At 49.4% G+C, this 27,302-nt stretch overlaps 1 protein-coding gene across 5 annotated transcripts in view; it reads right to left on the minus strand.

Annotated features, from left to right (window-relative positions):
• Positions 1-3,501: 3,501 nt before the first annotated feature.
• The window catches only part of TET3 (tet methylcytosine dioxygenase 3), a 116,609-nt gene continuing 92,808 nt past the window's right edge, over positions 3,502-27,302 (minus strand). For all 5 annotated transcript variants that reach the window (XM_066377961.1, XM_066377962.1, XM_066377964.1 and 2 more), the window contains 7 exons: positions 26,467-26,675; positions 24,854-25,004; positions 21,194-21,283; positions 20,534-20,671; positions 12,144-12,480; positions 6,178-11,506; positions 3,502-5,970 (listed from right to left, as the gene is read on the minus strand). In XM_066377961.1, coding sequence (XP_066234058.1) covers positions 9,732-11,506; positions 12,144-12,480; positions 20,534-20,671; positions 21,194-21,283; positions 24,854-25,004; positions 26,467-26,675 — 2,700 coding nt within the window. In that variant the 3' untranslated portion in view covers positions 3,502-5,970; positions 6,178-9,731. The remainder of the gene's footprint in view (positions 5,971-6,177; positions 11,507-12,143; positions 12,481-20,533; positions 20,672-21,193; positions 21,284-24,853; positions 25,005-26,466; positions 26,676-27,302) is intronic.

The raw sequence follows: 27,302 nt of genomic DNA on the forward strand, positions 1-27,302 counted from the left end.
AGCAGGACCAGCCAGTGGACCCAGCACAAGATGAGGGGGCAGCACTGCAGAGAGCAGAGAGCGGATGAAGCCAGTTCCAGGGGAGAAAACCTGGGGGTGGGAGGCCATTAGCCCAGAGGGGGAGGATCAGCGTGTGTGAAGAAAGATGAAAATGCGGGAAGATGGCTGAAGTGCAGGGAAGGGAAACAGGACACTAATTGGGCCTGGGGTCAGGCTTCTGGGCCGAGTAGAGTAGAGCAGGTATCTGCCAAGGCTTCCAGAGCTGGGAGTCAGGTTGGGGTTGGAAGAACCTAGATTCTCATGAGCTTTGATGGTGTTCTGAATGTGGTCCTCTTGTGTCTTCTGTGGTGGTCGTGGCTCTGACAAAATGTACCCTGGGTTTTATGTGTTGAAAGTATTTTCAGCAGAACCCTTTGGGGTGTGAAAGGACTCATTTCCTTTTCCAGGATGGTGAGTGCCTATTATTTTCAGAGTACATGGAAGACATAAAGATGACTAACAGCTCTCCGAGGTTCAGAAGTCTACAAGGGCATCAGCAGAAGAACCTGGGATAAGGTTGTTGAGCAAGTTCATGTAGCTGGGGAAGAAAAACCAATGCTGACAAAATTAAGATTCAAAATAGGAGGATGATTTTTTTTTTTTTTTTTTGTATTTTTCTGAAGCTGGAAATGGGGAGAGACAGTCAGACAGACTCCCGCATGCACCCAACTGGGATCCACCTGGCACGCCCACCAGGGGCGATGCTCTGCCCCTCCGGGTCGTCGCTCTGCCGCGACCAGAGCCACTCTAGCACCTGGGGCAGAGGCCAAGGAGCCATCCCCAGCGCCCGGGCCATCTTTGCTCCAATGGAGCCTTGGCTGTGGGAGGGGAAGAGAGAGACAGAGAGGAAGGGGGGCAAATGGGCGCTTCTCCTATGTGCCTTGGCCGGGAATCGAACCCGGGTCCCCCGCACGCCAGGCCGACACTCTACCGCTGAGCCAACCGGCCAGGGCCAGGAGGACGAATTTAATAGTCCATTTAAGATGGCTAAATTTTAGGTACTGTATGTAGAATTAAAAACAAGATGAACTGCATCAAGGCTGGGGTTGGGGGATGAACTGGGGTTGGGGGAGCTGACTTGGCAGTAGTTCACATAAGAGGTCATGATGTGGTTTATGATTAGTCTTGGACACTTTAATGCCCTAAAGTTTTGTGTATGTCATGAGTAATAATGATAGCATCTATTACCTGCCATGTCCCAAATGCTTGATATTTTTACTGCAGTTTTTTTTAATCATCATATCACTCATGTATATCATTAGCCCGCTCTGTAGACAAAGAAAATGACATTAGGGGATAAAACGGCTCTTCTCACATCACACCCTTGGGAAGTGAGGGAACCATGTCGTTTCCACTGAGCCACACAGCTCAACATGAATCAGCTGCTTAAAATGTTAAACCTTGGTGTGTTTATACAAATGGCATGTCCAGATTGTGGGACTCCTTGGTGTCCCGGTGCTTGGCTTAGGCCAGCCAGATCCCATCTGGAAAAAAGTATTCATTTTCTAGAAATCCCAGTGCATAAGAATGCTCTCGGTGTTAAAGAGAGGGGGTAGGGTGGGCTAGGGACTGGAGCTATGTCACAAGGAAGTTCAGGGAAGGTTGTGGTCATGTGGCTGAGGGATTAATGGGTATGCTTTTTAGAGTAGAAAGGAATTCAGTGGGTGGGACTTAGATGGAGGTAGATTTAGAATGGTTCAATTTATAGTTACAACAGGTTGGGATTTCAGAGTTCAGTAATATTATGGATGATTAAATGCTTCCATATCTATGCAATGAAATACTCTTAAAAAATGTAGCTCTGTATCACTGGTATTAAAGCTATATTAAGTGAAAGAAGATTATAACAAAGTATTATTCCACTTAAAAATGTATGTACACATATGGTTATATTTACACACTCAGAAAATGTGTGTAACCAATATGTGTTTCTCTTGTATTAGTGGGAGTTCAGAAAAATTTTAAAACTTCACTCTTCTAATTTTTCTATATTTAAGATGGAATTTGTATAAGAAGAGATGAAAGCATATTTAGAGTTACCCAGGAGTGTCTCCTGGCCTTCACCGCAGGCCCTAGAAACGGGCCAACACAACAGGGCTGGGGAAGACCGGCCGTGGGCTTTCCCAACTCAAAGATGTCACGTGGAAAGAAGTTGGCCAAACACAGTGTGACCCCACTTTTGTAAAACATACAAACGTGTCTGAGGGTGCCGGGCAGCCAGGCATGCCCAGGCCCTTCCAGGGGTTCCACTGCCAGGGCAACAGGAGATGAACGCCTCCCAGCCCTCTGTGTGGCGGGCACCTCCTTAGGACCGCGGGGTTTCACTCTGATGCCCTCAGGGAGGCGCTCTCCCATTAGCGACCTAACAGGATGCTGACATCAACTAGAAAAAACGCTGAGGTCTTGATGGCTGGCTGGGCTGCTTGTCTCCAAAATGCCGAGTCACTTTCAGATGTTTCAAGCAGGAACGGACGGTTTCCCTTCCCCAGCGTCCTCCCTTTTGCTTTCCTTGATTTCTAGTTCCCTTTGCAAGATCAGCCACCACAACCTGCGATCTGAATTAAGGGAAGTAGCCCGAACATGGGACCTTATGGGGAAGATCCTTACCCCAAGGATAGCAGACACGAGGCCCCATACTGGGCCCTCCCTACTAGACGTGGGGCTCAGGCCATCGGACTGGAACAGGATTAGTGCTTCTTTTTTTTTTTTTTTTTTTTTTTTTTTGTATTTTTCTGAAGCTGGAAACGGGGAGAGACAGACTCCCGCATGCGCCCGACCGGGATCCACCCGGCACGCCCACCAGGGGTCGACGCTCTGCCCACCAGGGGGCGATGCTCTGCCCCTCCGGGGCGTCGCTCTGCCGCGACCAGAGCCACTCTAGCACCTGGGGCAGAGGCCAAGGAGCCATCCCCAGCGCCCGGGCCATCTTTGTTCCAATGGAGCCTTGGCTGCGGGAGGGGAAGAGAGAGACAGAGAGGAAGAGGGGGTGGAGAAGCAAATGGGCACTTCTCCTATGTGCCTTGGCTGGGAATCGAACCTGGGTCCCCCGCACGCCAGGCCGACGCTCTACCACTGAGCCAACCGGCCAGGGCCGGATTAGTGCTTCTTTAGCAAACATAACATCAGAAGAGAACAACTTTAATTGGGAAAAGAGGGGGCACCTTCATCTCCAAATTGAAAAAAAGGGAACAAAGATAAAAGGGAAAGAAAGCAAAAGGGGAAACACATGAGAAACACACTCTCTCCGCCTCCTCCTTCATAACCAGCTTTAATAGCTGACTGCCTTTGAACATGACTTCTTGCAGGTGGCAGAAGAGGACAAGGGCCTGCTCAGTCACTGCTGTTATGGAGAGCTTCTTTTGTGCCTCTACAGTGTGCAGCGTGAGAGTGGAATTAGCGTGAACCTTAAATACCCCAGTCTGGGCCTGCTCCAAGGGAGGAAAAAGAAGGACGCACACTGAATTTGAGTGCAAAAAATAAATATAAAATTTATTAAAACACCCACAATATTTTAAAGATACCAGGAGTAATACAATTCACAAACCCAGTTGTTTGTGTAAATTATAATAAAATACAAATCAAAAAAAGGATACATACTTGCAATTTCTAGGCACCCTAAATTAAATTTACCGAAACACTGAGGGAGAAGGAAGTGGGTAAGGAGGGGTAGCTCAGGAGGCAAACCAATAAAGTGGGAGGAAAAATATTAACAAAAAAGTAAAAATTATACAAAATAAAATTATCAGCATAAATTTACTGTACTAAGAATATCTACAGTTTAATAATACACATCCTATTGCCTTGAGACATTGCAAACATCTACCATTCATCCATCAACCCCAGATAAACTTCATTTCAAGTAGCCATAGTTACAAAGTCAAGACGGAATATTCAAGTATGGTTGTTAAGTTCACCTCCACTGGAAGCCACGTAACCAAACAGGAATTCAGAGAGAGAAGAAATAAAACACGTCAAAAAGCTACAGAGGTTCTTGATTAAACCTAATGTGTTTATATGCCACAATATGACCTGCCCTTGTTTCTTTTTAAATTGGGAGTACATGAAAAAGAAACATCACTCGTTTTTCTCCTCCTTTTTCTGCCTCAAAAGAAGAAGAAAAAAAAAGTACTGTATTAGAACCAAGAAAATTTGGATGTTCAAATGAGCCAAATAGTATTTTTCTTTTAAATCCCCATGTGAATAGTGACAAGTTATCCCTGAATGACGGGTAGTCAAAATTAGGAGAGCAAATAATACCACTACGAAAAGCATCCCTGATATCAGAATAGAAGCAAACAAGGGAGTCAGCCAAATCGCTCACTGATGCTTAGGCAAAAAGCAACATTAGAGCTTGCATTTCTGTGCTGCAGTCTCTGCTCAGGGGAGAAGGCTATCATCGCTTTGCTCTTGCCAGCAGCTCTGCAGGAGGAAGGGCTGGGAACCCCAAAAACGTGGAAAACAACGGCAGGTGTGGGTGTGGGGCTGTATAACCGGCGCTGGGGGGGATGCACCTCAAAAGGTGTTCATTTTGGTCCAGGGCATGTTGACACTGGCCGGGTACTACCGTAGATGCAGCTGGCTAATTAAAACCAGGTTTTGAGGGAGTCATTTCAAATGACAGCAACCAGGACTGGAAAAAAAAGCTTGATGAGATGGGCTTAGGAAATTCACATTTTCCTGAAAAGCAAAACTTAAGGAGAAAAGGAAATAAAGTCAACCATGCTCCTTCCTTTAGGCGGTCTGCCATTTTGACTGCTGAAGAATGAAAAATAAAAATGACCCCAGATTCTGCAAGGTCAAGTACATCATCAAATGGACCAGTTGCAGGTATCAGACCCTCATGGAACCTACTTTTACCAAAGTTGTCATGTTGTCCCATTTTTTTGAGGTATTTAAAAAAAATTACTGTGACAGTGGATGACACGAAATGGAGCTTTCTGTTGAGTTTTTAAAACATCAACCTTTGTGGACCCAAGAAGAAATTTAGAATAGCACCAACTAAAAAGTAGCCTCGGTGGCATTGAGTGAGCAAAGATAGCTCCTTCCTTTAGTCTGAATGTGAGGGGTTAGCAATGAGTGGCAGAGGCAACACTGGGGCAGAGGCTGCGAGGAGCCAAGGACAGAGCCCCTGCCCACCATGGCCAGTGCCAGGTGAGGAAGAAGACCCTCTGGGCCCCCTTGGCATGCAGAGCACCTTTGGGACTCTCAGAGAGGTCTACTTGGCACCTTGGGCTGCAGGAGAATGTGTGTCCTTGGTTATGAAAATGCCTGCCATGTTAGAATCTGACTCCCCTTCCTAAAATAAAATAAGCCCTTCCTTTCTCATCAGGCCTGAGAAGACAGGTGTGAAACGCGAGCACCAGCCACACAGGCAGGACCGCTCCTGTTCGCAGTCAGGGAGCTAGCTGCCCTTGCAACTTGCCTTTCTATGTTTGGCCACCAAGGGAAGAACGACAAAATAAAACAGAAATACTGCTCAGAGCAGGTGATAGCACGGTAAACAGAGGTCTAAGGAGACAGCACCAAAATAGGGAGGGGGAAAAAAAGCCAAGAGAGACTGGAGCCCACCTTGTATTTGGTTGGTTGTGGTTTTCAGAACCTTGATAGCACCTCAGCAGGACAGGATCAGGGACAGTCACATTAAAACACCATAGCACCATGTTATTTAGACGACTTCAATTCATAAAAATGCTTCCTAGTCCATAAAACACACTGCAGTAACGAAAGGAGAGATGGGTTGAGGCACGTCAGGGATGTCGTTTTCATTCCCCACCAGCTTTGCCTGGTTTGAGATCTGGTGGTGGCCAAGTGTCACAGTCTGGCTGGATTTTTCTCAGTGGAATCAGGTTACCAGCTACTCATCGTCAGCCATCCTCACACACCTACTGCCACTAAGTACAAAACAATGAAGCTCTGCTGCTCCTCTCCTTGCTCTAGCGCAGCGGTTCTCAACCTGTGGGCCGCGACCCCGGCAGGGGTCGAACGACCAAAACACAGAGGTCGCCTAAAGCCATCGGGAAATACATATTTTATTTAAAAATGTATTATATAATAAATATGTATTTTCCGATGGCTTTAGGCGACCTCTGTGTTTTGGTCGTTCGACCCCGGCGGGGTCGCGGCCCACAGGTTGAGAACCGCTGCGCTAGCGCTTTACAATTGCCTTGCTCCGCACACTGCACACTACGGTACCCAGGAGAGGCTGGTGGAAGAACCAGTGGGGGCAGGGTACGGGCTCCTTCTGTGCACACCACTGTCATCTTTCTGAGAAGGCAAAGCAGTGCCCACGGAGCTAGTGTGAGGGAAACTGAGGCCCTGCCAGCAAAACAACACACAAAAACCCAAACCAAACAACAAAAATAAAACACCTCACAACCCACAAACACCATTAGTCAAGACTTCCGATGGTTAGATGATGGTTTCTTGAGCTAGCACCAGTTATTTTGTGAGAACCTGCCGCGAAGCAACTTGTGTTTTAAAAATCTCTTAGCACAGAACTTTGCAAGCGCTCCCCTCGCACACACCAGGCAGGGAAAAGCAAAGCAGAATGAGAGGAAGAACTGTCAGGCCGTGTGTGGATGGTGGCTGTGGACAGGGCGCACTGGGGAGATGACTAGGAGACGCCATCATTTTCTGTCGCTGTAATGTTACTCTGAAAACTTGGTCATGCTATCAGGTTCTTTAGTTGCAATGGCTTTATTTTTCTTCTCATGATAAAAATGTCTGTTCATTATCTTTAGGACTTAAAAAATGATAGCGCCAGTAAAAAATAAAAAATTTGATTTTTTTTCTTTAAGAAACCTTCAGCAGCAAGGGGGGATAAAGAGCTGTGCATAGTTACTTTTCAAATATAAGTCTAAAGCATGCTAATTTTAATGACTGAGAGTTGAGGTAGGTTATACATGTAGTGTGTACAAATCAGCATGGGCTTGAGCATGGCAACAGCACCACCTAATCTCTGCAACACCATTCTGCGGAGATGGGACATCCAATGGAGACTGCCTCTTGACTTGCCTCTCAGCAGTCTGTTTGCTAATGTAGAAATTTATGCACCAAGGGCTGTTTGAGCTGGGGGCGGGAGGAGGACAGACATCACATGCTTTGAGCTTGTAACTGAATTCTCTTTTCATCTAATGGCTTTGCTACCAAAGGGTGACAAGGGAAAGAGTATACTTAACATACATCAGGAAGATTCACACATGCCAAGTACCAATCACCTGGGTTACACTCGGGACCTTCCAAACCAACAGCCAACCTGGGGCTTCCCCGGGTCATACAGACGGTCACATTCTCCAAATGTTTCGTAAAATATTGTATTTCTTGCTTAAGATCATTTAAAATGAAGTTTTCAAGGCACCCCCGTATCTACCTAAGCACAGAGTCAAATGAGACCTGCATAAAAGTACTGATGCAATAAGCAAAATAGCATTTAAAGGACCCAACTTTTCCTCAAAACTAGAGAATTAGCATGCTCATTAAAGACTCTGCTTCCTTTAGCTTGTCAGACTGAAGGTCAGAGGTTTTCCTATAAATCTGAGTTCTGAATAATTCTAAATCCTGATAAGCTCTTGGGTATTTATTTCAAAAGCAATAATATTTCATTTTTTGTCCTGTAAAATAAATGCAACTTTACAGAATATGGTAAAAGTGAAGGATAGACAAAGCACGTTAAATATTCAGCTACTATTTACAATTTCTCCCACAATTACATGTTAAAACATTTTTTTTTTCTTCAAGTTGCTGTTTAAATCTAGGCAAAAGTGCTTAAAAAAATCTTTCACTATTTACAGTTAAAACCAGACCACATAAATGCTCAGGACGTCTCACAGCGACCCTCACTGGGGCTTCTGGGAACAGCTCCAGTCCACACCCAGCGGGGCTCTCAGCTCTTACACAAGGCACCTGGAAGCTCAGGAACGCGCCTTCAGCATCGTCATCTGATTGTTAAAACTCGTTTTGTGAAGACCCACATCTGAATAAAACTGCTCAATAAATATCTGACGTTTATCTCAGGGCTTGGTTGTTATTCACCATGCGGCCATATGCTCTGTGTGTCCTGATGAAGCCTCCCATTCATCACACATCCACATCGACATGATTGCTGCTAATAACCACAGGAAAAACAAACACAAGAAGTGTGACTTGCTGTCCATGAATGTTGCTTCCACCTGTCAGGCCCAACCTCTCTCAACAATGTTGTGAAAATTAAGCACCACATTCTCATTTCAAAGAACTGAACAAATGCACCAGAATTTTCGCACGAGTGTGTTAAGGTGGGTGGAGAGGGGAGGAAGGAAAGGAGAAAATGACTGAATAGAGAAATGGCACCAATTAGGGAGGAAAATCATAGCTACCAGCTGAAAACGTTTGACTCTTGCATTTTAAAATTGTTAAGTGTAGGCCCACTCCCCAAGATAGCATGGAGGGGGTGGGCTCGGGTGTGAGGCATGCACCATTATCCAATGTGAAAATCCAGGGGTAAGGAGAGATGCGTTACTGCTATTACACTGGTGTGCTGGGCTCCCGCAGGACGGGACACGCCCAAGTCAAGGATGTCCCAGCACAACACTACAGCACCAGGCTCTGCACAGCGCTGCACACGGGGCAATGCTGGCTTTTCACAGCTTGGGTTCAACTTCTTATTTTTAAAGATACAGTAGCCCTTTTTCAGTATCAGCATGGACTTCGGGGCATTTTTAAAAAACTGCCAATAAGACAAATTCTTTCAACCCAGTATTATTCACTGGCTTGTTGGCTTGGTGGAACAGGCTCCTAAGAGCCTCTCAACTCCAGCTCCATCATGAGGTGCTGCCTAGGGAACCATGACATCATGTGACTTGATAAATAACGGACAGAGAGGATTCAGTGTGGAGACTAGCAACCTTGAAAGCTGTCTACTTCCAACCTGGTTTCTGGGGAAATCTACATCAGCCTCTTAGGTGCCTGGCCTGGGGTGCACCTGCCCCCTTCTCCCCAACTCCAAGCTAATGCCTAGAAAGGGGACCCAGATGTTTCTCTACAGATTTTCTCATCCTATGGGAGAGGATGAGAAGCCATCCTGAGGGCTCCCCCCCCCAAAGGGAAGGCGTATCTGTCTGAAGGGAGGGACTGGGTAGCTACAATCTGCACTTGGCTCATGAGGGGCAGATGGCTGAGAGAACCTTGTCAGCTCCCGAGAGAGCCAGGTTCGCTGGGCCCAGCAAGACTGGGCAGGAATGAGCACTTCTGGCCTTTCCTGACCATCCTTTACCATTACTATTGTCGCTTTAAAAAATCCAATAAATACACATTTTAAATGGAATTTAAAACTACTCCTTTGTGAAAGGACACTATAAACTTTCTTTCCATTATTGTGATATACAAGGATAGAGTTTTAAAAACAAGAGAAAATAAAAGCCCCCCCTAATAAGGGGGGGAAAAGCCAATGTGGAGATATAAATATTAAGATCACGAAAAAATCACCCGACAGCCGTAGCTTCTTCTTCAAAGTGCTGGGGAAGTGGGGGTGGGGGAGGGACGGGCGGGTCAGTTCTGAGGTTTGGACCATAAATACATATATATGCGTATCTATATATGTATATATAGATAAAAAGACTTCTGCACCCCCAACCCGCCCCCAGGTGTGAGGGCAAAAGCACCACAGAGGCAGCTCGGGCCGGGCCCGACGCTGAGGTACGCTGGCACCCTGGCACCTAGATCCAGCGGCTGTAGGGACCAGTGACCTTCGTGTAGGCGTAGGAGGACACGGTGACCGCCGAGTCTGTGGGTACAGCCAGCGCCTGCCGGGTGGGGACGACCCCCTTCTCCTTCTGCTGAGGCTCGGCGACCACGGCACCCCCCCACTTGCGCTTCTTCCCGTAGAGCTTGGCCTCCTGCTGGCCCAGGCCCAGCCGGGCGGCCTCCTCCTGCCGCGCCCGCGCCCTCTCCGCCAGCTGCTTCATCTTGGCCTCCCAGAGGGCTAGCCCGTGGTTGGGCTGGTTGAGGTTCTTGTGCTGGTAGAAGACCAGCGAGATGCGGGTGGGGTGGCAGCGGTTGGGTTTCTTGAGGGGTGTGGTGGCGTGCAGCTCCCGCCGGGCACACTCGATGAGGATGGAGCCGTGTGCGGGGGCCACAGCCACACCACCGATGTTCTCGTCCAGGAAGTTGTGTTCACTGTCGGACCACAGCTCCTCCTCTTCCTCCTCCACACTGCCCTTCTCCTCCTTCACCACCCCCTTGTTGGGGGGCTCCTCAGCTGTCCCCTCCTCCAGGCTGAAGGGATCCCACAGCTTCTCCTCAGACTTCAGGGCCCCAAACAGCTTCTCACTGGAGCCCAGGGACATGCCGAAGGACTGCCAGGCTTTGTCCAATTGGCTTGCCCCCGGGGCTGGAATCCGTCCCTCCTCCCCTTTCAGGGGGCTCCACAACTTGTCTTGGAAGCCAGGTCCGCCTTTCAGGGAAGAGTTGAAATCCCCTGTCCCCACCCCCCATGGCTTCTCAGTCAGGCTGGGCCCAGCCAAGGTCGAGGTGGTGTTCCCAAACTTGCAGGGGCTCCACGGTTTGCCTCGCAGCCGTCCTCCAGGCTGGGGGGCTGGCTGCTGCCCCTCACCAGGGAACAGCCCCCACTGGCCATCTGGGAAGTGGGAAGGAGCCAGGCAGCTAGCCCCAAAAGAACTGAGCTTCTCAGGGACAATGGCAGGGCTTTCCCCTGGAGCAAACACACTCCAGCTGCCACTTACACTGTTAGTCCTCTTGGGGGACATGCTTGGGCCTCCTGAGTACTGTCCCCACAGATGATTGGGTCCCCCATTCTGAGATGCCTCGGGCAAAGGTATTTTGCCCATCTTACCCGGGTCTCTGGGTATAGATTCAGCCTGGACCAGTGGGTCTATTGGCTCTTGCTTGATGGATCTGTTGTAGCAGTTGGAGCTCTGTGCGAAGGGAGAAGGATCCCTGGATACTGGGTGGATCTGGGGGGCCTTGGGAAGCAGGTACTCCTTGGGGCCTGGATAAGCAGGCTGCTGGTGGTGAGGAGTGGGATGGTGGGTGTCTGTGGGAACAGCCTGGCCAGGCAGCTCGGCAAACTCAGCACCACCGTAGGCCGGGCTCAGGCTGTTGTGCAGAGTGTGGAGGTCTGGCTTCTTTTCAAAGCTGCAACTGCTGCCACTGTGCCCCCAGGTGCCAGCCCCCAGGAACTGAGAGGGGAAGACAGGGCTGCTGGATGGAAAGCCGTAGTAGCTGAAGGATGGAAGAGCGTACTTGGAGTGGAAGCCGTTGACGGAGGACAGGCTGGGCTGTGCATAGTAGGAGTGATAGGAGTACACGCTGTTCATGCTGTACGGGTCGGAGGGCCGGCAGTTGCCCAGCACCGAGTAGCTCTCCACCACCGTGTTGCTGCCGTACTTGAAGGAGCTGAAGTGGTTCTGCGGCTCCACCTTGAGTGAGGGCTTCAGGCTCTGCTGGGACAGTCCCCCCTTCAGAGACAGGCCTGGGGAGAACAGGAGGCAAGGTAGAACCGCAGCCAGCCAAGGCCCCAGCCAGGAGGGCTGGGGGTGGCACCCTCCCCGTCCCGCTCCCAGAGGTTTCCTCTGCAGGTCAGGCAAGACAGGCGGGGCTGGACTGACTCTGGTGCCGCTCAGCGTGGCCCGCCAGACCCACGGAAGCCCCGGAGGAGCTGCTCACAGAGCCCACAGCCCCTGTGTCACTGCTGTTCCTCCCGCCCCAGGGAACTGCACAAGTCCTCATCAGAACACCACCCCTTGTGCGGCCGCCTCGGGGACAAGGACCAGGCAAAGGGGGAGTCGGCCCAATCTGCTGCCCACGTCCTGAAGCCCCGATGCCCTCCAGACGCTCGGAGAGCAGCGGGCCAGCCGGAGGGAGACCAGCGCCTCCTTGCACTTGCCCCCCAGGCGTCTCCTACCGGGTGTGGGGACCTGAGCTGCGGTGGACATCACCCTGACAAAACTGAGATTATATAATGGGATGGCCCAGGTGGCTGAGAGGGGCCCTAGAACTTTTCTGTCTGGAGTTCTACCCCGAGGCAGGAAGAGGGCAGTGAGGGAGCCATCCAGGTCCACCACCCAACAGCACCAATGCCACCCGGTGTGCGCCTGCTCCCCACACACCTGGGTCGGTGGGAACGCCGACCAGCTCCAGGGCCTCCTGCTTGATCTTCTCTGGGGTGCTCAGTTTCTCTTTCTGAATCTTCTTCTTCTCAGCTGCTGCCTTCCTGGCTTCCAGCTGCCGCTGGCGGCAAGACTTGGCCGGTTCTGGCAGACGCCGGACCTCACGTGGGAAGGCAGTGAGCACCTGGATGGCCCCGCTGCCCACCTTGGCATTCTGGTTTTCCTCACTGCCAAACTCATCCGTGGTGGCCATCTTGTACAGGGGTAGCACATGCAACTGCTCATCCTCGGGAATCCTGCCCACGCAGCGATTGTCTTCCTTGGTCAGGGTGCAGACCTGCCCCAGCAGAGAGAGGGAGGGGCACAGAGTTGCGGAAGCCCAGCACTGGAAGGAGGGACCGAGTGTCCCCGTTGGTGACACCCCTAACCCACACAGCCTTAACACCAACCATCCACTCTGTCCTAATGCTCCCTCCCTGTTACCTCTTAGGGTCTCTAAAAAGCACATCTGTCTTGGTTCATAGAGTAACAGCATCACCAACATTTAGTCTGCTCTACAGCTTTCAAAGCATGTCTATTCACACTGTCTCATGTGACCTTAATAAGGCTGAGAGGGGATGAGGGACACATGGTTGGCAGCGGGCCAGATGAGGACTAGGACATGTGCTCCGCCCTCCAGACCAGCATTATTGTCCTTGGGTTAAATCTAGGAGTCTCAGACCACCCACCATTATCCTCTTTGCTCTGAACACTTCAGCCTCCTTTTGTTCTTGAAATACTTTTCCTTTTTTATTAAAAACTACATGTGCTGATTGCAGAAAACTTAGGCCAGCAAAAAGGAAATAAAAATTATCTCTATAATCCACTACCCAGAAATAATTGTTGTAAGCACGCTGGTCATATATGCATGCACACACTCACTTTCTGTCAATGAAATAGGATATAATGTATACAGTTCTGTAATAACTTCAGTTTTTAAAATATAGTATACTTCTCTGCATGAAGTATTCTTCTTAAGCCCTGTTTGGGTAGTTCAGTTAGTTAGAGCATTGTCCCACTATGCCAAGGTTGTGGGTTTGATCCCCAGTCAGGACACATATAAGAATCAACTACTAAATGCATAAATAAGTGGAACAGCCTGACCAGGTGGTGGCACAGTAGACAGTGTTGGTCTAGGACAGTGAGGACCAGGTTTGAAACCCCAAAGTTTCATCAGGCTTGAGCGCAGGCTCACTAGCTTGAGCGTGGGGTTGCTGGCTTGAGTGTGGGATCATAAACACGACCCCATGGCTCCACTGGGTGCTGAGGATGGCTCTGTGGAGCCTCTGCCTCAGGCACTAAAAGTGGCTTGGTTGCTGCAACATCCCTAGATGGGCAGAGCATTCCAGTAGCGGGCTTGCGAGGTGGATCCTGGTTGGGGGCACATGTAGGAGTCTATCTCTCTGCCTCCCCTCCTCTCACTTAATAAAAATAGATAAATAAATAAAAATAAAGTGCTCCAGACATGTTAAAAGCATAACTGATTCCAAATTGCCATTTAGTATGCTTTGTATTACAGGATATAACAACCACCCCATCTACGGAGTGTTAAATTGACACCCAAGACAGTAAAGCATCCCATATTCAATATCCTGCTATTTTCTGGTTGTACCAAAAAATAAACCAGCAAATGATTTCACCTCTTAAAAAATGAAAAGGGACAAGGTAGACTTCTCTCTTTTTCAAAAATGTTTCTAGAATCTTTTTTTTTTTTTTTGGAAGAGACAGAGACAGAGAGAGGGACAGATAGGGACAGACTGACAGGAAGGGAGACGAGAAGCATCAGTTCTTCATTGTGGCTCCTCAGTTGTTCATTGATTGCTTTCTCATATGTGCCTTGCCTGGGGGGGAGGCTACAACAGAGTGAGTGACCCCTTGCTCAAGCCAGTGACTATGGGGTCATGTCTATGATCCCATGCTCAAGCCAGTGACCCCGCGCTCAAGCTGGCAAACTCGGGTTTCAAATCTGGGTTCTCTGTGTCCCAGGCTGACGCTCTATCCACTGCGCCACTGTCTGGTCAGGCTAGAACTTCTTTTTCAAAAATGTTTTAGAGCTACTAAAAAACTTGCATTTATGAAAGAGTTTATAAAAACATTCCTTTGGACTGTACAAGAAGGGAGGGAGACCACTGATACGACACATAGATAGGATGTTAGACTTCTCTTTTTCCTGCTGTCATTGGAGGCTGGCCTCCCCCTCATTTTTAGTTTCTCCATTTTCCACAGGTGGGTCTTTAGGTAGGTTCCACAGGTAGGTTCCTGCTTAACCAGAGAGCCTTCTCAGACCTGAGCTGCCTGGCCGCCACCTCTCCAGCTGCCCAAGCTGCTTGGGCCCATGACAGGGACAGCAGGAGTTCTACTCTACTCTTGTGTTGACTATCTTTTCTTATTTTCCTGTAATCTTGATGACCTGCTTTTGGGGCCTTGATCTCAGAGGGACTGCCCCTCCCAGGGCTAGCTAGTTCCTACAGACAGACGCAATGATCCCCTGTGAGTACACATTGGATATATAAACTAACCAATTCAGTGCTCAAACCCCCAACCAACCCCCTTATCAAAGTCTCACATACCAATATTCCCCCTGTCCTAAATCACCCAGGGCCACAGCCCACGGAAGTTATTCAAACTATCCAATCCTAAACTTACTCAGTTTTCCTACCCTGCCCTACCCATTCCTTCCCACAAAATCTCTCATTAAAGGCCCTGAACCATGCTCTCCCCCTCACTCCTTCTGCCTCTTCACTGACCCTGGTGCTTCCCCATGGGGCCCTGTGGCTTGCTGTGCCTCCTATTTCTAGGGCTCTGTGAATATAAACTTCTTCAAGACAATCATTTATGTCTTCATCTCTTATTACACCTGATTAAGACAAATCCTGGGGGCCCTGGCCGGTTGGCTCAGGGGTAGAGCATCGGCCTGACGTGCAGAAGTCCCGGGTTCGATTTCCGGCCAGGGCACACAGGAGAAGCGCCCATCTGCTTCTCCACCCCTCCCCCTCTCCTTCCTCTCTGTCTCTCTCTTCCCCTCCGGCAGCAGAGGCTCCATTGGAGCAAAGATGGCCCGGGCGCTGGGGATGGCTCCTTGGCCTCTGCCCCAGGCGCTAGAGTGGCTCTGGTCGCGACAGAGCGATGCCCCGGAGGGGCAGAACGTCGCCCCCTGGTGGGCGTGCTGGGTGGATCCCGGTCGAGCGCATGCGGGAGTCCGTCTGTCTCTCCCCGTTTCCAGCTTCAGAAAAAAAAAAAAAAAAAAAAGACAAATTCTGGGTATATTTATTTATTTATTTATTTAATTCAGTGAGAGGAGGGGAGGCAGAGGCAGACTCCAGCATGCACCCTGATTGGGATCCATGGGAGAAAGTCCATTGCCCAGTGAACAACTGAGCTCTTCCTAGAGCCTGAGGCAGAGGCCATGGAATAATCCTCACTGCCCAGGGCCAACTTACTCCAATGGAACCATGGCTGCAGGAGAGGAAGAAAGAGACAGAGAGAAGCGAGAGGGGGAGGGGTGGAGAAGCACATGGTCGCTTCTCCTGTGTGCCCTGACCGGGAATTGAATCTGGGACATCCCCACACTGGGTCGATGCTCTACCACTGAGCCAACCAGCCAGGGCTCCTAGGTACATTTTAACACAACTCTTTTCTTTGTTTGTTTTATGCCTTTTGCCTATTTTTATAGATTATTCATTTTTTAATTATTTATATACACTGCTCACAAAAACTAGGGGATATTTTATTGCCACATGTTCATTTTGAAATATTCCCTAATTTTTGTGAGCAGTATAAACTTCGTATCATTCCCTTTGTCATTTGTTACCAATATTGTTTTCCAGTGTGTACTGACCTTTCAATTTTGATTATGGTGTTTTATTCTTAAACAATTCTATGAAATCAACTGTATTCATCCTATCATCTACACCAGGGGTAGTCAACCTTTTTATACCTACTGCCCACTTTTGTATCTCTGTTAGTAGTAAAATTTTCTAACCACCCACTGGTTCCACAGTAATGGTGATTTATAAAGTAGGGAAGTAACTTTACTTTACAAAATTTATAAAGCAGAGTTACAGCAAGTTAAAGCACATAATAATAATTACTTACCAAGTACTTTATGTCGAATTTTCACTAAGTTTGGCAGAATAAATCTTTATAAAACAACTTACTATGGTTAAATCTATCCTTTTATTTATACTTTGGTTGCTCTCCTACCGCCCACCATGAAAGCTGGAACGCCCACTAGTGGGCGGTAGGAACCAGGTTGACTACCACTGTTTAACACTTTCTCCTTTGGCATCACATTCTATACTGAGAATGTTTCTTTCCAGAGTTGATGTCTTCAGACTTACTCTGCTCTAACCAGACCCTTGCACACTTCCCGGGCTAGAATGACCTGCTTCCTACCATTTGCTAAAACCCAAGGATATAAAGAAAGCAAAGGAAAAAGACAAAGCTGAGATATGACAGAAACTGTGTTTCTCTCCTTGATATATGGAGGTGCCTTACAAATGTCAACAGATACAGCCAATATATACCAGTTAATAAAAAACCAGTTAAAAATAATGACATAAATAGGATAGTCACAAAGATGAATTAAAATGGGCAAGAAAAATAGGAAAGGATGTTCAACCTTTCTAGTGATAAAAGAAATACAAATTAAAATGATGTCATATGTTTGCCACTCAGGTAGGCAAAGACTAGAAAGATGAGAAAACCCTTCATTGGCAAGTAAGCCAGAGAATAAGCACGCTAAGCCTGTAACTGTTCTTGCCCTGGGACCTCAAGGAGATGACACACCACTGCATGGCTGTGTGAGGATGGCTTCTTGCTGTGATTTACAGAGGGGAAGTCTGAAAGCACTTATTGTCCATTGATAGGGAACAGTGTTTTTCAATTGTTGGACTATAGAGTCTATAATCATTGATATATAGACCTTATAATCAATCAGGGTGGTTAACTCTTTTACAGATTGGCACAAAATTTCTGGTGGCCCAGCAGCTGTCCTTGGACCGGAGGCTGAAAAACACTGCCTTGAACACGCTGAAGTAAACCCACAGCCACTGACAGAAAGCTGGCCACCACGTATCCGAGTTAAGAAAAGCAGGTCATGGAGCAGCAAGTACATATAATGTGATCCCATCTGTGTGAAATTGATATAGCTGTTCACAGTGGTGGCATTCAGCTGTTTCTCACCAGTTCGGCAGAACCAGTATCTAATTTTTTGTTGAGTTCGGTGAACCGGTTGTTAAAATGGCACCTGTAATCAGGGCTCTCTCTAAGGTGGGCGCCTGGGCAGCCGCCCAATGTGGAAATCACAAATTTACATTCCTTACTTTTTTAAAGTTAATCTGCGCAGCAGTGTATTCTAAGCACCCCCAGGAATGTTCATTCCATCCATAGGTGAAAAATAATTGACAGAACTATGCTTGTGATATTTCTTTATTCATTTCAAAAAACTCATTATACCTTTGATGCAATCCTACATTTTAATTCCCTTGCGTTTGTTCAGTAAACAAACATATAATGTAATGAGAAAAAGTGCCAAACCACCAGGGGGTGAACAAGCTGTCATTGGAAATATCTTAAGTTTTATTGTTTTTTTTGTCAGGTATTATTTAATATTTTTTAATTAATATTTTAAAACTTTCTTATAATCTAGTTTTGTGTACTTCTTTTATTGGTCTTAAATTTAAGTATTAAATGCATAAAATAATAAACTACCTTTTGGTATATCTTTTTTTTTTTTTTTTTGTATTTTTCTGAAGTTGGAAACGGGGAGGCAGTCCGACTCCTGCATGCGCCCGACTGGGATCCACCTGGCATGCCCACCAGGGGGCGATGCTCCGCCCATCTGGGCCGTTGCTCAGTTGCAACCAGAGCCATTCCAGTGCCCGAGGCAGAGGCCATGGAGCCACCCCCAGTGCCCAGGCCAGCTTTGCTCCAATTGAGCCTTGGCTGTGGGAGGGAAAGAGAGAGACAGAGAGGAAGGAGAGGGGGAGGGGTGGAGAAGCAGATGGGCGCTTCTCCTGTGTGCCTTGGCCAGGAATCGAACCCGGGACTCCTGCACGCCAGGCCAATGCTCTACCACTGAGCCAACCGGCCAGGGCGGTATATCTTTTTTTTATACTTAAAATGGTCATTAGGGAAGAGAACTGGTTGTTAAATTATTTGACTCCCACCACTGGCTGTACATGCACATACACACACACACACACACACACGCATCTGAATGAATGGTCACAACAATGCTTACATTGGTTGTCTCTATAGGATTCCAGGCAACTTTTACTTTATTTATACTTTCTGTTTCTTATACTATTTAAATATTTTTACAATAAATAGTTGTTTAATTAGCAAAATATACTGTTCATTTTGGAAAGTTTACTTTTCTTTCACTCCAAACTCTAGAAGCTCTGAGATCCAAATAACTCCCCATGCTCCTTTCTCCTGGTGCCCGTCCTCCTTCCCTGCCCTCTCCTAGCTTGGAGGGCCCCCTTTCTCTCTGTGCCAGCTAGACACCCTCACCATGAGTGCAGACAGGGGCCTGCCCTATCTTGTTTCTCAGCCTTGGACAGAGATGAAGACAAGGTGGAGAACAGAAACCCTACAGCTGGGTCCCCACTCTCCAGGGGGACATAGCTACAGCAGACTCAGGAGGCTCCTTTCCAACGAACGTGCTGCTCCTGGCTCCTCCTCAGCCCCTCAGGAGCGCTGTCTGCCCAGGGCCTCGCTGGAACACAGGAGAAAGCTGGCCGCATCCCTTCCAGGATGCTCCACTCAAGCCCAGATCTCCTCTCTGACTCCCTCTCCTGTTGACTGCAGCCAGCCTCACGCTCTAACCAGGAACTACATGCTCTCCAGCCCCAAGTTCCTTCCTCCACATTCTTCCTCTCCGTTGCCTGTTCCACACTCCATCCAGACATCTAGCAGGTATCTCAAAACAGAACTCTTGATTTTTCACCCCAAAACTGATGTTCGCCCATTATTCTTTATCTCAGTAAATAACAGCACCACTCACTCAGGTGGCTCAAGCTAGAAACCTGAGCATGGTCCTCCAGTCTCCTCCCTCTCACCCTAATCTAGTCCACCAGCAAATGCCACATCTTCACAATCATCCACATTTCCCCAACTACCCCCTTTCCCCACTCTCACTCCTGCCCAAGCCCTGTGACCTCTGGCCTAGACAACTATCCTAACTTCCTACCTGGCCTTTCTCCGGTTCTTTCCCCCTCCCCCCATCCCACATACTTTCTTCTCCAACTGCGAGAGCAAGAGAATGTGTTTTACCAATCCCAGCTGAAGAGCCTGCAGGGACTTCCCATCATACTTAGAGCACGGCCCACAGCCCTGCCGGGTCTCCACGCTCCCTGTGCCCTGGACCCTGCCCACCCTTCTCCCCTTGTCCCGCCCGAGCCGCTGTGCTGGCCCTTCTGCCTGGAGCACTCCACCCCAGGCGTCAGCTCCTCACTCTCACTCCCTTCTCATGCCAGCTCGGGTGTCCTCCCTCGGAGAGGCCTCTCTGCCTCTAAAACATCCCCTATCACTCCATCCCATACCCACTGTCATCTCTTCCTCACAGCCTTCATTGTCACCAGACAGTGTATCACAGACTGGGGAAGGTTTGTGTGAAGTTTATTCCCTGGCATCTAGAGCCACACCCAGGAACAGTAAACGTCTGCTCAATGCATGAATCGAGAGGGTGTTTGGGTTTCAGTCCAAGTGTCCCCAGAGATCTGTAACCGCACTTTAGATTACGGAGGCTCCAGGTACCCAAGGGGCTGCATTCAGTAGCATCTACCTACTCACAGAAAAGGCAAGTCCTGTCCACGATCTGGTGGGGGTTTTCTCAGAAAGGTGGGCAGGAGCCTGACTAGGTGGTGGCGCAGTGGATAGAGCGTCGGACTGGGATGCAGAAGACCCAGGTTCGAGACCCCGAGGTCACCAGCTTGAGCGCGGGCTCATCTGGTTTGAGCAAAAGCTCACCAGCTTGGACCCAAAGTTGCTGGCTCGAGCAAGGGGTTACTCGGTCTGCTGTAGCCACACGGTCAAGGCACATATGAGAAAGCAATCAATGAACCACTAAGGTGTTGCAACGAAAAACTAATGATTGATGCTTCTCATCTCTCTCCGTTCCTGTCTGTCTGTCCTTGTCTATCCTTCTGACTCTCTGTCTCTATAAAATGAAGAAAAAAAAAAAAAGGTGGGCAGGAGCAGGTGGTCTGCAGGGCAGCCCCAGAGTCTGAGAATCTGTCTCTAGGCCCCCTCCCTGCCCTCTCGAGCCTACCCATCTGCACAGCCTAGTCGGCCCCTCCCAGGATGGTCCCGGAGCTGGGGCTGTGACAAGATGCGGGCTTCCTTACCACTGTGCAGCCATTGTAGAGGTTGTGCTGGTCCTTGTGGGCGTGGGCACAGAAGTCCATGCAGGCCGTGACCCCCGAGAAGGGCCGCCCTTCCTTCAGCCCCAGGCGGCAGTCGATCGCTATTTCCTCATTGGTCACCTGTGTGGATGACCAAGGAGAGCTGCTCATGTGACCTGAGGTGAGTGGCCCTGATCATGTACCTGTGTGGGCCAGGTCTCGGGGGAGGGAGTTAGGGATCACGGCCGCCTTGCCCTTGGGCTGCACGGTGGAGGTTTTCTGGCTGAGGCCCCTGTAGGAATTTCCTCTTCCTGGGTTTTCTCAAGTCCCCCTTGTCTCTTGTGTGTGGGGGGCACATAAAGTGCCACTCAGAACACATAGAAATGGTTCTTTTTGAGTGCTGCACACCTTAGATTAGAGGTGATGACGGGGAGAATCCAGGGGTGGAGGAGGGGGAGTAAGAAGAGGGACGGAAGAGAGATGGTCTGGGTTACAGTCAGTGTGGTGTGGAAAGGGGGTCTATCAGAGGAGGACGCCGCTGCTCCACCTCTGGCTGGGCCTCTCCTGCAAGCGCCGAGGAGCCCACCCGCATCGCCCTACTTCAGGGAGCCTGGGCAGAGATGTGGACGACAAGTGGGAGGACGAGGGCCCAGGGCTCAGTACCTGGTTCTGGTAGGCCTGGGGGGCCAGCCGCTTGTACAGTGGAGCGACTTCGGTGGCCAGGTCCTGGAAACTCTTCCGCAGCACTTCTTCCTGTGGAGAGAAGAGCAGTCACACATCCGGAGAGCCCGCCTGGCCAGCTCTGCACACTGGAAACTGGCCATCGCTCCAGAGCCACCACTGGGCTTCCTCTGGCAGGACAGGAACAAGGTGCCACCAGGCATTTGAGCGTTCCTTCTGAGGGGTATGGTGGCATGTCTGTTCTAAAGTTGGAGACGCTGGAGTACACCAGGAAAAGCCACTGCCAGTCGTCCTGACCGCTAGGCCACTGCTCTTCTCACCCAGGGCTGCTCGACCGCATAGAAGTGGTTCTTGCTGTCGAGGGCTCCACACCCTGGGTTAGAGGGTAGTATGGTAGCATGTAGAAGCATGAGCAGTGACTGTGGATCCTTCTCCCCATGTTATAGACATGTAAATAATGGCTGAGAGGGGTGGTCAAGGTCTGTGCTAGGAACCGCTAGCCAGCCGGGCCCAGAGCCTGTCCGGAGCCAGGTACAGAGTTCAAAGCTTCATCCCCTACAGCCACACCATCGTGTGTGTTAGGCACTAGCCACATGTGGCTATGGAAATATAAGTTAGCTTTAATTTAAATTAAGTAAACTTAAAATTCAGGCCTGACCAGGCAGTGGCACAGTGATAGACCTTGGGACTAGGACATGCAGGACCCAGGTTCAAAACCCCAAGGTCGCCAGCTTGAGCACAGGTTCACCAGCTTGAGTGTGGGGTCACTGGCTTGAGCAAGGGGTCATAGACATGACCCCATGGTTGCTGGTTTGAGCCCAAAGGTCACTGGCTTGAAGCCCAAGATCACTGGCTTGAGCAAGGGGTCACTCGCTCTACTGTAGCGCCCCCACCCCCACCCCGCAATATATGAGAAAGCAATCAATGAACAACGAAGGTGCCGCAATGAAGAATTGATGCTTCTCATCTCTCTCCCTTCCTGTCTGTCTGTCCCTCTCTGACTCTTTGTCTCTGTAAAAAAACAACAACAACAAAAAACAATTCAGTCCATCCACTGCACTGGCCACGTTTCAAATGCCCAACAGGCACACACGGCTCTCGGCACTGGACAGCAGAGAACATTCCCACCCTCACAGAAAACCTCATGGACAACGCTGCCCTGACGAAGCAGCAGCCCCTCAGCTACATTTGGTGGGAAGTTTCAGGTGTCCAGAGCACAGCGAGCAGGACTGCGGAAGCTCCTACGAGGCATGGAGTTTCCAGAGAAGAAAGCAGGAGAAAAAGGGAAGAAGAAAAGAGCCAAGACTCTGACTTAGGCACAGACTTAGAAATGGAAGCGCAAGATCAGTGGCTGCCATCCATGACTGCACCTCCCAGGGGTGTCAGCCAAGTGCTGCTGCCGGCACTGGAGGCCCGAAGCCAGCACAGCACGAGATGAGGCTCAAAGCTCTGCGGAGACACGCACCTGGGCTTAAACCCTGACTTCAGCATTACTGCCATATGGCCTTAGGCAAGTCACGTACCTCACCTGGAAAGTCAGGAGTAACATGCCTAGGTCCATCAGGGCTTCGTGAAATTAACTGAGACACCTGCGAGGTGCTGGGCAGAATACCCAGCACTTAGTATGTGCACAGGAAATGGGAGCTGATGGAACAAGGGAGTATTTGTGAAAAAATAAATCAAATGCACTAGCATTCTGGGTAACTCCTAGTTCTCAGTGGCTCATTGAAGCAACTGCACTTGCTGCTTCTGGGGAGAGCAGACGCTATTCTAAATAAAAGTCCTGTGTCAAATTAGACTATCAGACTAGCTTACGCAATAGTCGAATAGCCAGGCTTTAAGGAAAAAAAGGTTCTAAATTTGAAATGCTTCCTTTCACTTCTGAAAAGCAAAGCTGGAACTCTGAGCATAAAAATTTATTTGTGGTATAAAACAAATGTGTCCCCAGGGGAGTTCCCGCCCACAGAAAAGGGGGAAGGCCCCTCTGGTTCCAGCAGTTAGGAGAGATTTGAGACATAGTGGCTGAAGTCAAGATGTTGCCTGGAACCCAGCAAAGGGACCCAGAATGCCACCTTGTAGGAGCTCAGGCAGGAGCGGGGGAAGGGGGGCAGGGCAGCACAGAGGCTGGAGGGACAGTGACAGAGAGCCCATACAGGCCTGTGCCTTCTTTGCATTTGGAACTCTGACTGGAGACCACCTCTCTGGTGGTCTTCGTCACATGGGCAGCAGAGGGGAAGTGGCAGAGAGGGAGGTGGCCTGATGTGGTGCTCCTGGTTCCCACAGCCTGAGCACGGCTGGCAGAGGAGACCCTTGTTCTGTTGTCACTGGGTTGGGAAGGAGGCCTGGCCTCCAATGAGGAGACCGCAGAGAGGAGGCCTCAGACCTAGAGGCTGTACCACGTGGATGGCAGCCCAGTGCCCAAGGAGCGGGCTAGGCCCCTAGTAAGGAGAAAACTGGACCCCTACACAGAGGTCCACCCAGCTACCACACAGGATGAGGGATACTGGAGTCTGGCACTGGCCCCGAAGCCCTCTTCCTGCTACAACTTCCAGACCCAGACAGAGGTCTTGGAAAGAATGGAGGGGAGAAATTACCCTTTAAAAGGGTCAAATTCCGATGAGAAATTTTTTTTTTGGTATTTTTCTGAAGCTGGAAACGGGGAGGCAGTCAGACAGACTCCCGCATGTGCCCGACTGGGATCCACCCGGCACGCCCACCAGGGGGCGATGCTCTGCCCACCAGGGGGCGATGCTCTGCCCCTGGGGGGGGGGGTTGCTCTGCCGCGACCAGAGCCACTCTAGCGCCTGGGGCAGAGGCCATAGAGCCATCCCCAGCGCCCAGGCCATCCTTTGCTCCAATGGAGCCTCGGCTGCGGGAGGGGAAGAGAGAGACATAGAGGAAGGAGAGGGGGAGGGGTGGAGAAGCAGATGGGCGCCTCTCCTGTGTGCCCTGGCTGGGAATCGAACCTGAGACTTCTTCCGCAGGCCAGGCCGATGCTCTACCGCTGAGCCAACCGGCCAGGGCCCCGATGAGAAATTTGAATATTTACTTTAAAGAGACTGTTTTAAACTGGAAGAGTCTGAAGCACTTCTAAGTGGGGAGCCTAATTTCTCACTCATTGAATCTCTCCATGCATTCCTCACATAACCTTATGGTGCAACAAGATCAGATCAGTTAAAAACAAAACAAAAACAAAGCAGTCTGACCAGGCAGTGGCACAGGGGATAGAGCATTGAACTGTGACGCAGAAGACCCAGGTTCAAAACCCCAATGTTGCTGGCTTGAGCACAGGCTCACCGGCTTGAGCCCAAGGTCGCTGGTTTGAGCAAGGGATTACTTGCTCTGCTGTGGCCCCCAGTCAAGGCATACATGAGAAAGCAATCAATGAACAACTAAGGAGACTAAGGAGCCACAAGGAAGAACTGATGCTTCTCATCTCTCTCCCTTCCTGTCTGTCTGTCCCTCTCTCTGTCACAAAAAACAAACAAACAAAAAAATCAACAACAACCAAAAACAAAGCAAGTTCCATTTTCTGTACATCTGAGTGTGGTGTGTTAACCGCACCTCCCACCTGGACAATTTGAGACACCAGGTGCAACAGGGCTAGTGGGAGGGCTTCGCTGCTCCCTGTGAGCTCCTCACCTCTTTGGGGTTGTCCCCTGCCAGGCGGAACTTGCGAGGTGTCTTGCTCCGAGCATATTTGCAGCCGTTGAAATACATGCTCCAGGAACAGCCAAAGGAGAAGGAGGCACCACAGGTGTTGGGGTCTTTGCCTTGGCAAGCGCAGGTCCGGCTGCAACATACATCTCATGTTAGGCAAAGTTACATTTTTTGTTTGTTTTGTTCTAGAATCTTCCTCCTCCCTCAGGGGGAGGCCCTGCTGAGGCCTGGTATCCAGTAGATTCCCAGTGATTGGGGCCACATCCTTCCCCATCCTCGACTTCTTTCCCCAATATCATGGGTAAAAAGCCACTTCTCTGCAGCCTATCACATTCCCAGTCCTGAGTCTGGAGGCCCAAGTCTGTTGGGAGAAGCACATGGGTTGTTTGATATAGGTGGAAAGGATCCAGGCAAAAAACCAGTAAGGTCTGCCTGACCGGCGGTGGCACAGTGGACAGAGCGTCAACCTGAGACACTGAGGTCCCAGGTTTGAAACTCCTAGGTTGCCCACTTGAGGACAGGCTCACTAGCTTGAGTGTGGGGTCACCAGATTGAGCACAGGCTCGCCAGCTTGACCATGGGGTTGCTGGCTTGACAGAGGGGTCACTGGCTTGGTGGGAGACCCCCAGTCAAGGCACATATGAGAAGCAATTGATGAACGACTAAAGTGCCGCAATTATGAGTTGATGCTTCTCCTTCTCTCCCCCTTCCTGTCACTCGCAAAAACAAAAAAGTAAGATTTATATTTTGCCTTAACTCTAATATCTAGACTAGCTCTAACGCAGGGCACACAGCCAGGGGAATGACATGAACCACAAGGTTTGAACATGCCTGCTTCCTGCAGACCCAGGTACTGACAGGCCTTTATACAAATACAGACATTACAATTCAACCCTTAATGAAACCCAGAAACAACCCAAATGCTCTTTAACTCAGGTTATGAACAAACTGTGGTACATCCAGATGGTAGAGTACTACCCAGCGGTGAAAAGAAACAGGCTACTGATACACAGTCACAGATGAGGTTTGGAAGCACTGTGCTCAGATTCAAAGGGCTACCCTTTGTATCAGCCCATGTGTATAACATTCTTGAAAAGGCAAACCTATAGGGACTGAAAAAAGGTTGGTAGTTGCTGGAATGGGGGAAGGGCACGAGGAAATTCTTTCGAATGATAGAACTGTTCTATATCTTGATTATGATGGTTGTGGCTACATGACTGTAAACATTCATCAAAACTTCTCAAATATGTCTCTCGGAGGATGAATTTTACTGTAAGTAGAAGTACCTTAATGTAAAAAATGGAGGAAAAACCCCTATAAGGCTAAGTTTTGTGCATACATTGATACTCTGTATTAGTGGGGTACTTACACAACCTTTTCACTTTTGTTACCATTCTTAGACCCTCAGAGTCGATGGGGGCAACACAGCAAAGCTGAGCCACATCAAGGGCCCTCCCCAGCCAGGACAAGAACCCTGGTGTGGATCCATGGGTAAGCATTCCTTCCACCCCAGGCCTAACTCTGCAGGACAAACAGAGCCATCCCCAGGGGAGCCCCAGCCCCCTGCACCTGCTGCCCAGACCCTGCCCACGTACTCATCGTTGAGGCCACATCTCCGGCTGGTGGGGTTCCCGTACTTCCGGAGGGTGTCAGTGAGCTCCTGGTAGAGGGTGTCTCCGAGGCTGCGGGGGATGCCCTCCCAGGCCAGGATGAGGATGACGATCACGGCGTTCTGGCAGTGGTGGCCCGCCCGGTGCCGCACCAGGCACAGCAGCTTCTCCTCCAGCGTGTGCCTGCGGATCACCTGCAGGGATGCGGGCGGGGCAGGCGCCGTTACCCACGGGAGCCAGGCATCCACAATCCTCTGCACACCCCGCCCCTCTGCCGACCACCCCTGGGGGTGCGGGTCTTTAGGGCAGTGTCCTGGGGGTGTCACAACCACAGAGGCTGAGATCGTTATAATTAGGGAACGAAAAACACAAAAGTTATTTTTTAAAGAAAATAAAAAATATCACAAAAGCTAAGTCAGGGGTGGTCAACCTTTTTATACCTACCACCCACTTTTGTATCTCTGTCAGTAGTAAAATTTTCTAACTGCCCACCGGTTCCACAGTAATGGTGATTTATAAAGTAGGGAAGTACCTTTACTTTATAAAATTTATAAAGCAGAGTTATAGCAAGTTAAACTTACCAAGTACTTTGTGTTGAATTTTCACTAAGTTTGGCAGAATAAATCTTTATAAAACAACTTACTATAGTTAAATCTATCTTTATATTTATACTTTGGTTGCTCCACTATGGCCCACCATGAAAGCGGGAACGCCCACTAGTGGGTGGTAGGGACCAGGTTGACTACCACTGGGCTAAGTTATTAATGATTTATGTAGATTCAGAGTACAAACACAGAGATAAAATTATAAAGCCAAAATAT

Source organism: Saccopteryx leptura, chromosome 3 (genome assembly GCF_036850995.1).
Source record: "Saccopteryx leptura isolate mSacLep1 chromosome 3, mSacLep1_pri_phased_curated, whole genome shotgun sequence".
NCBI classification, from domain to species: Eukaryota; Metazoa; Chordata; class Mammalia; order Chiroptera; family Emballonuridae; genus Saccopteryx; species Saccopteryx leptura.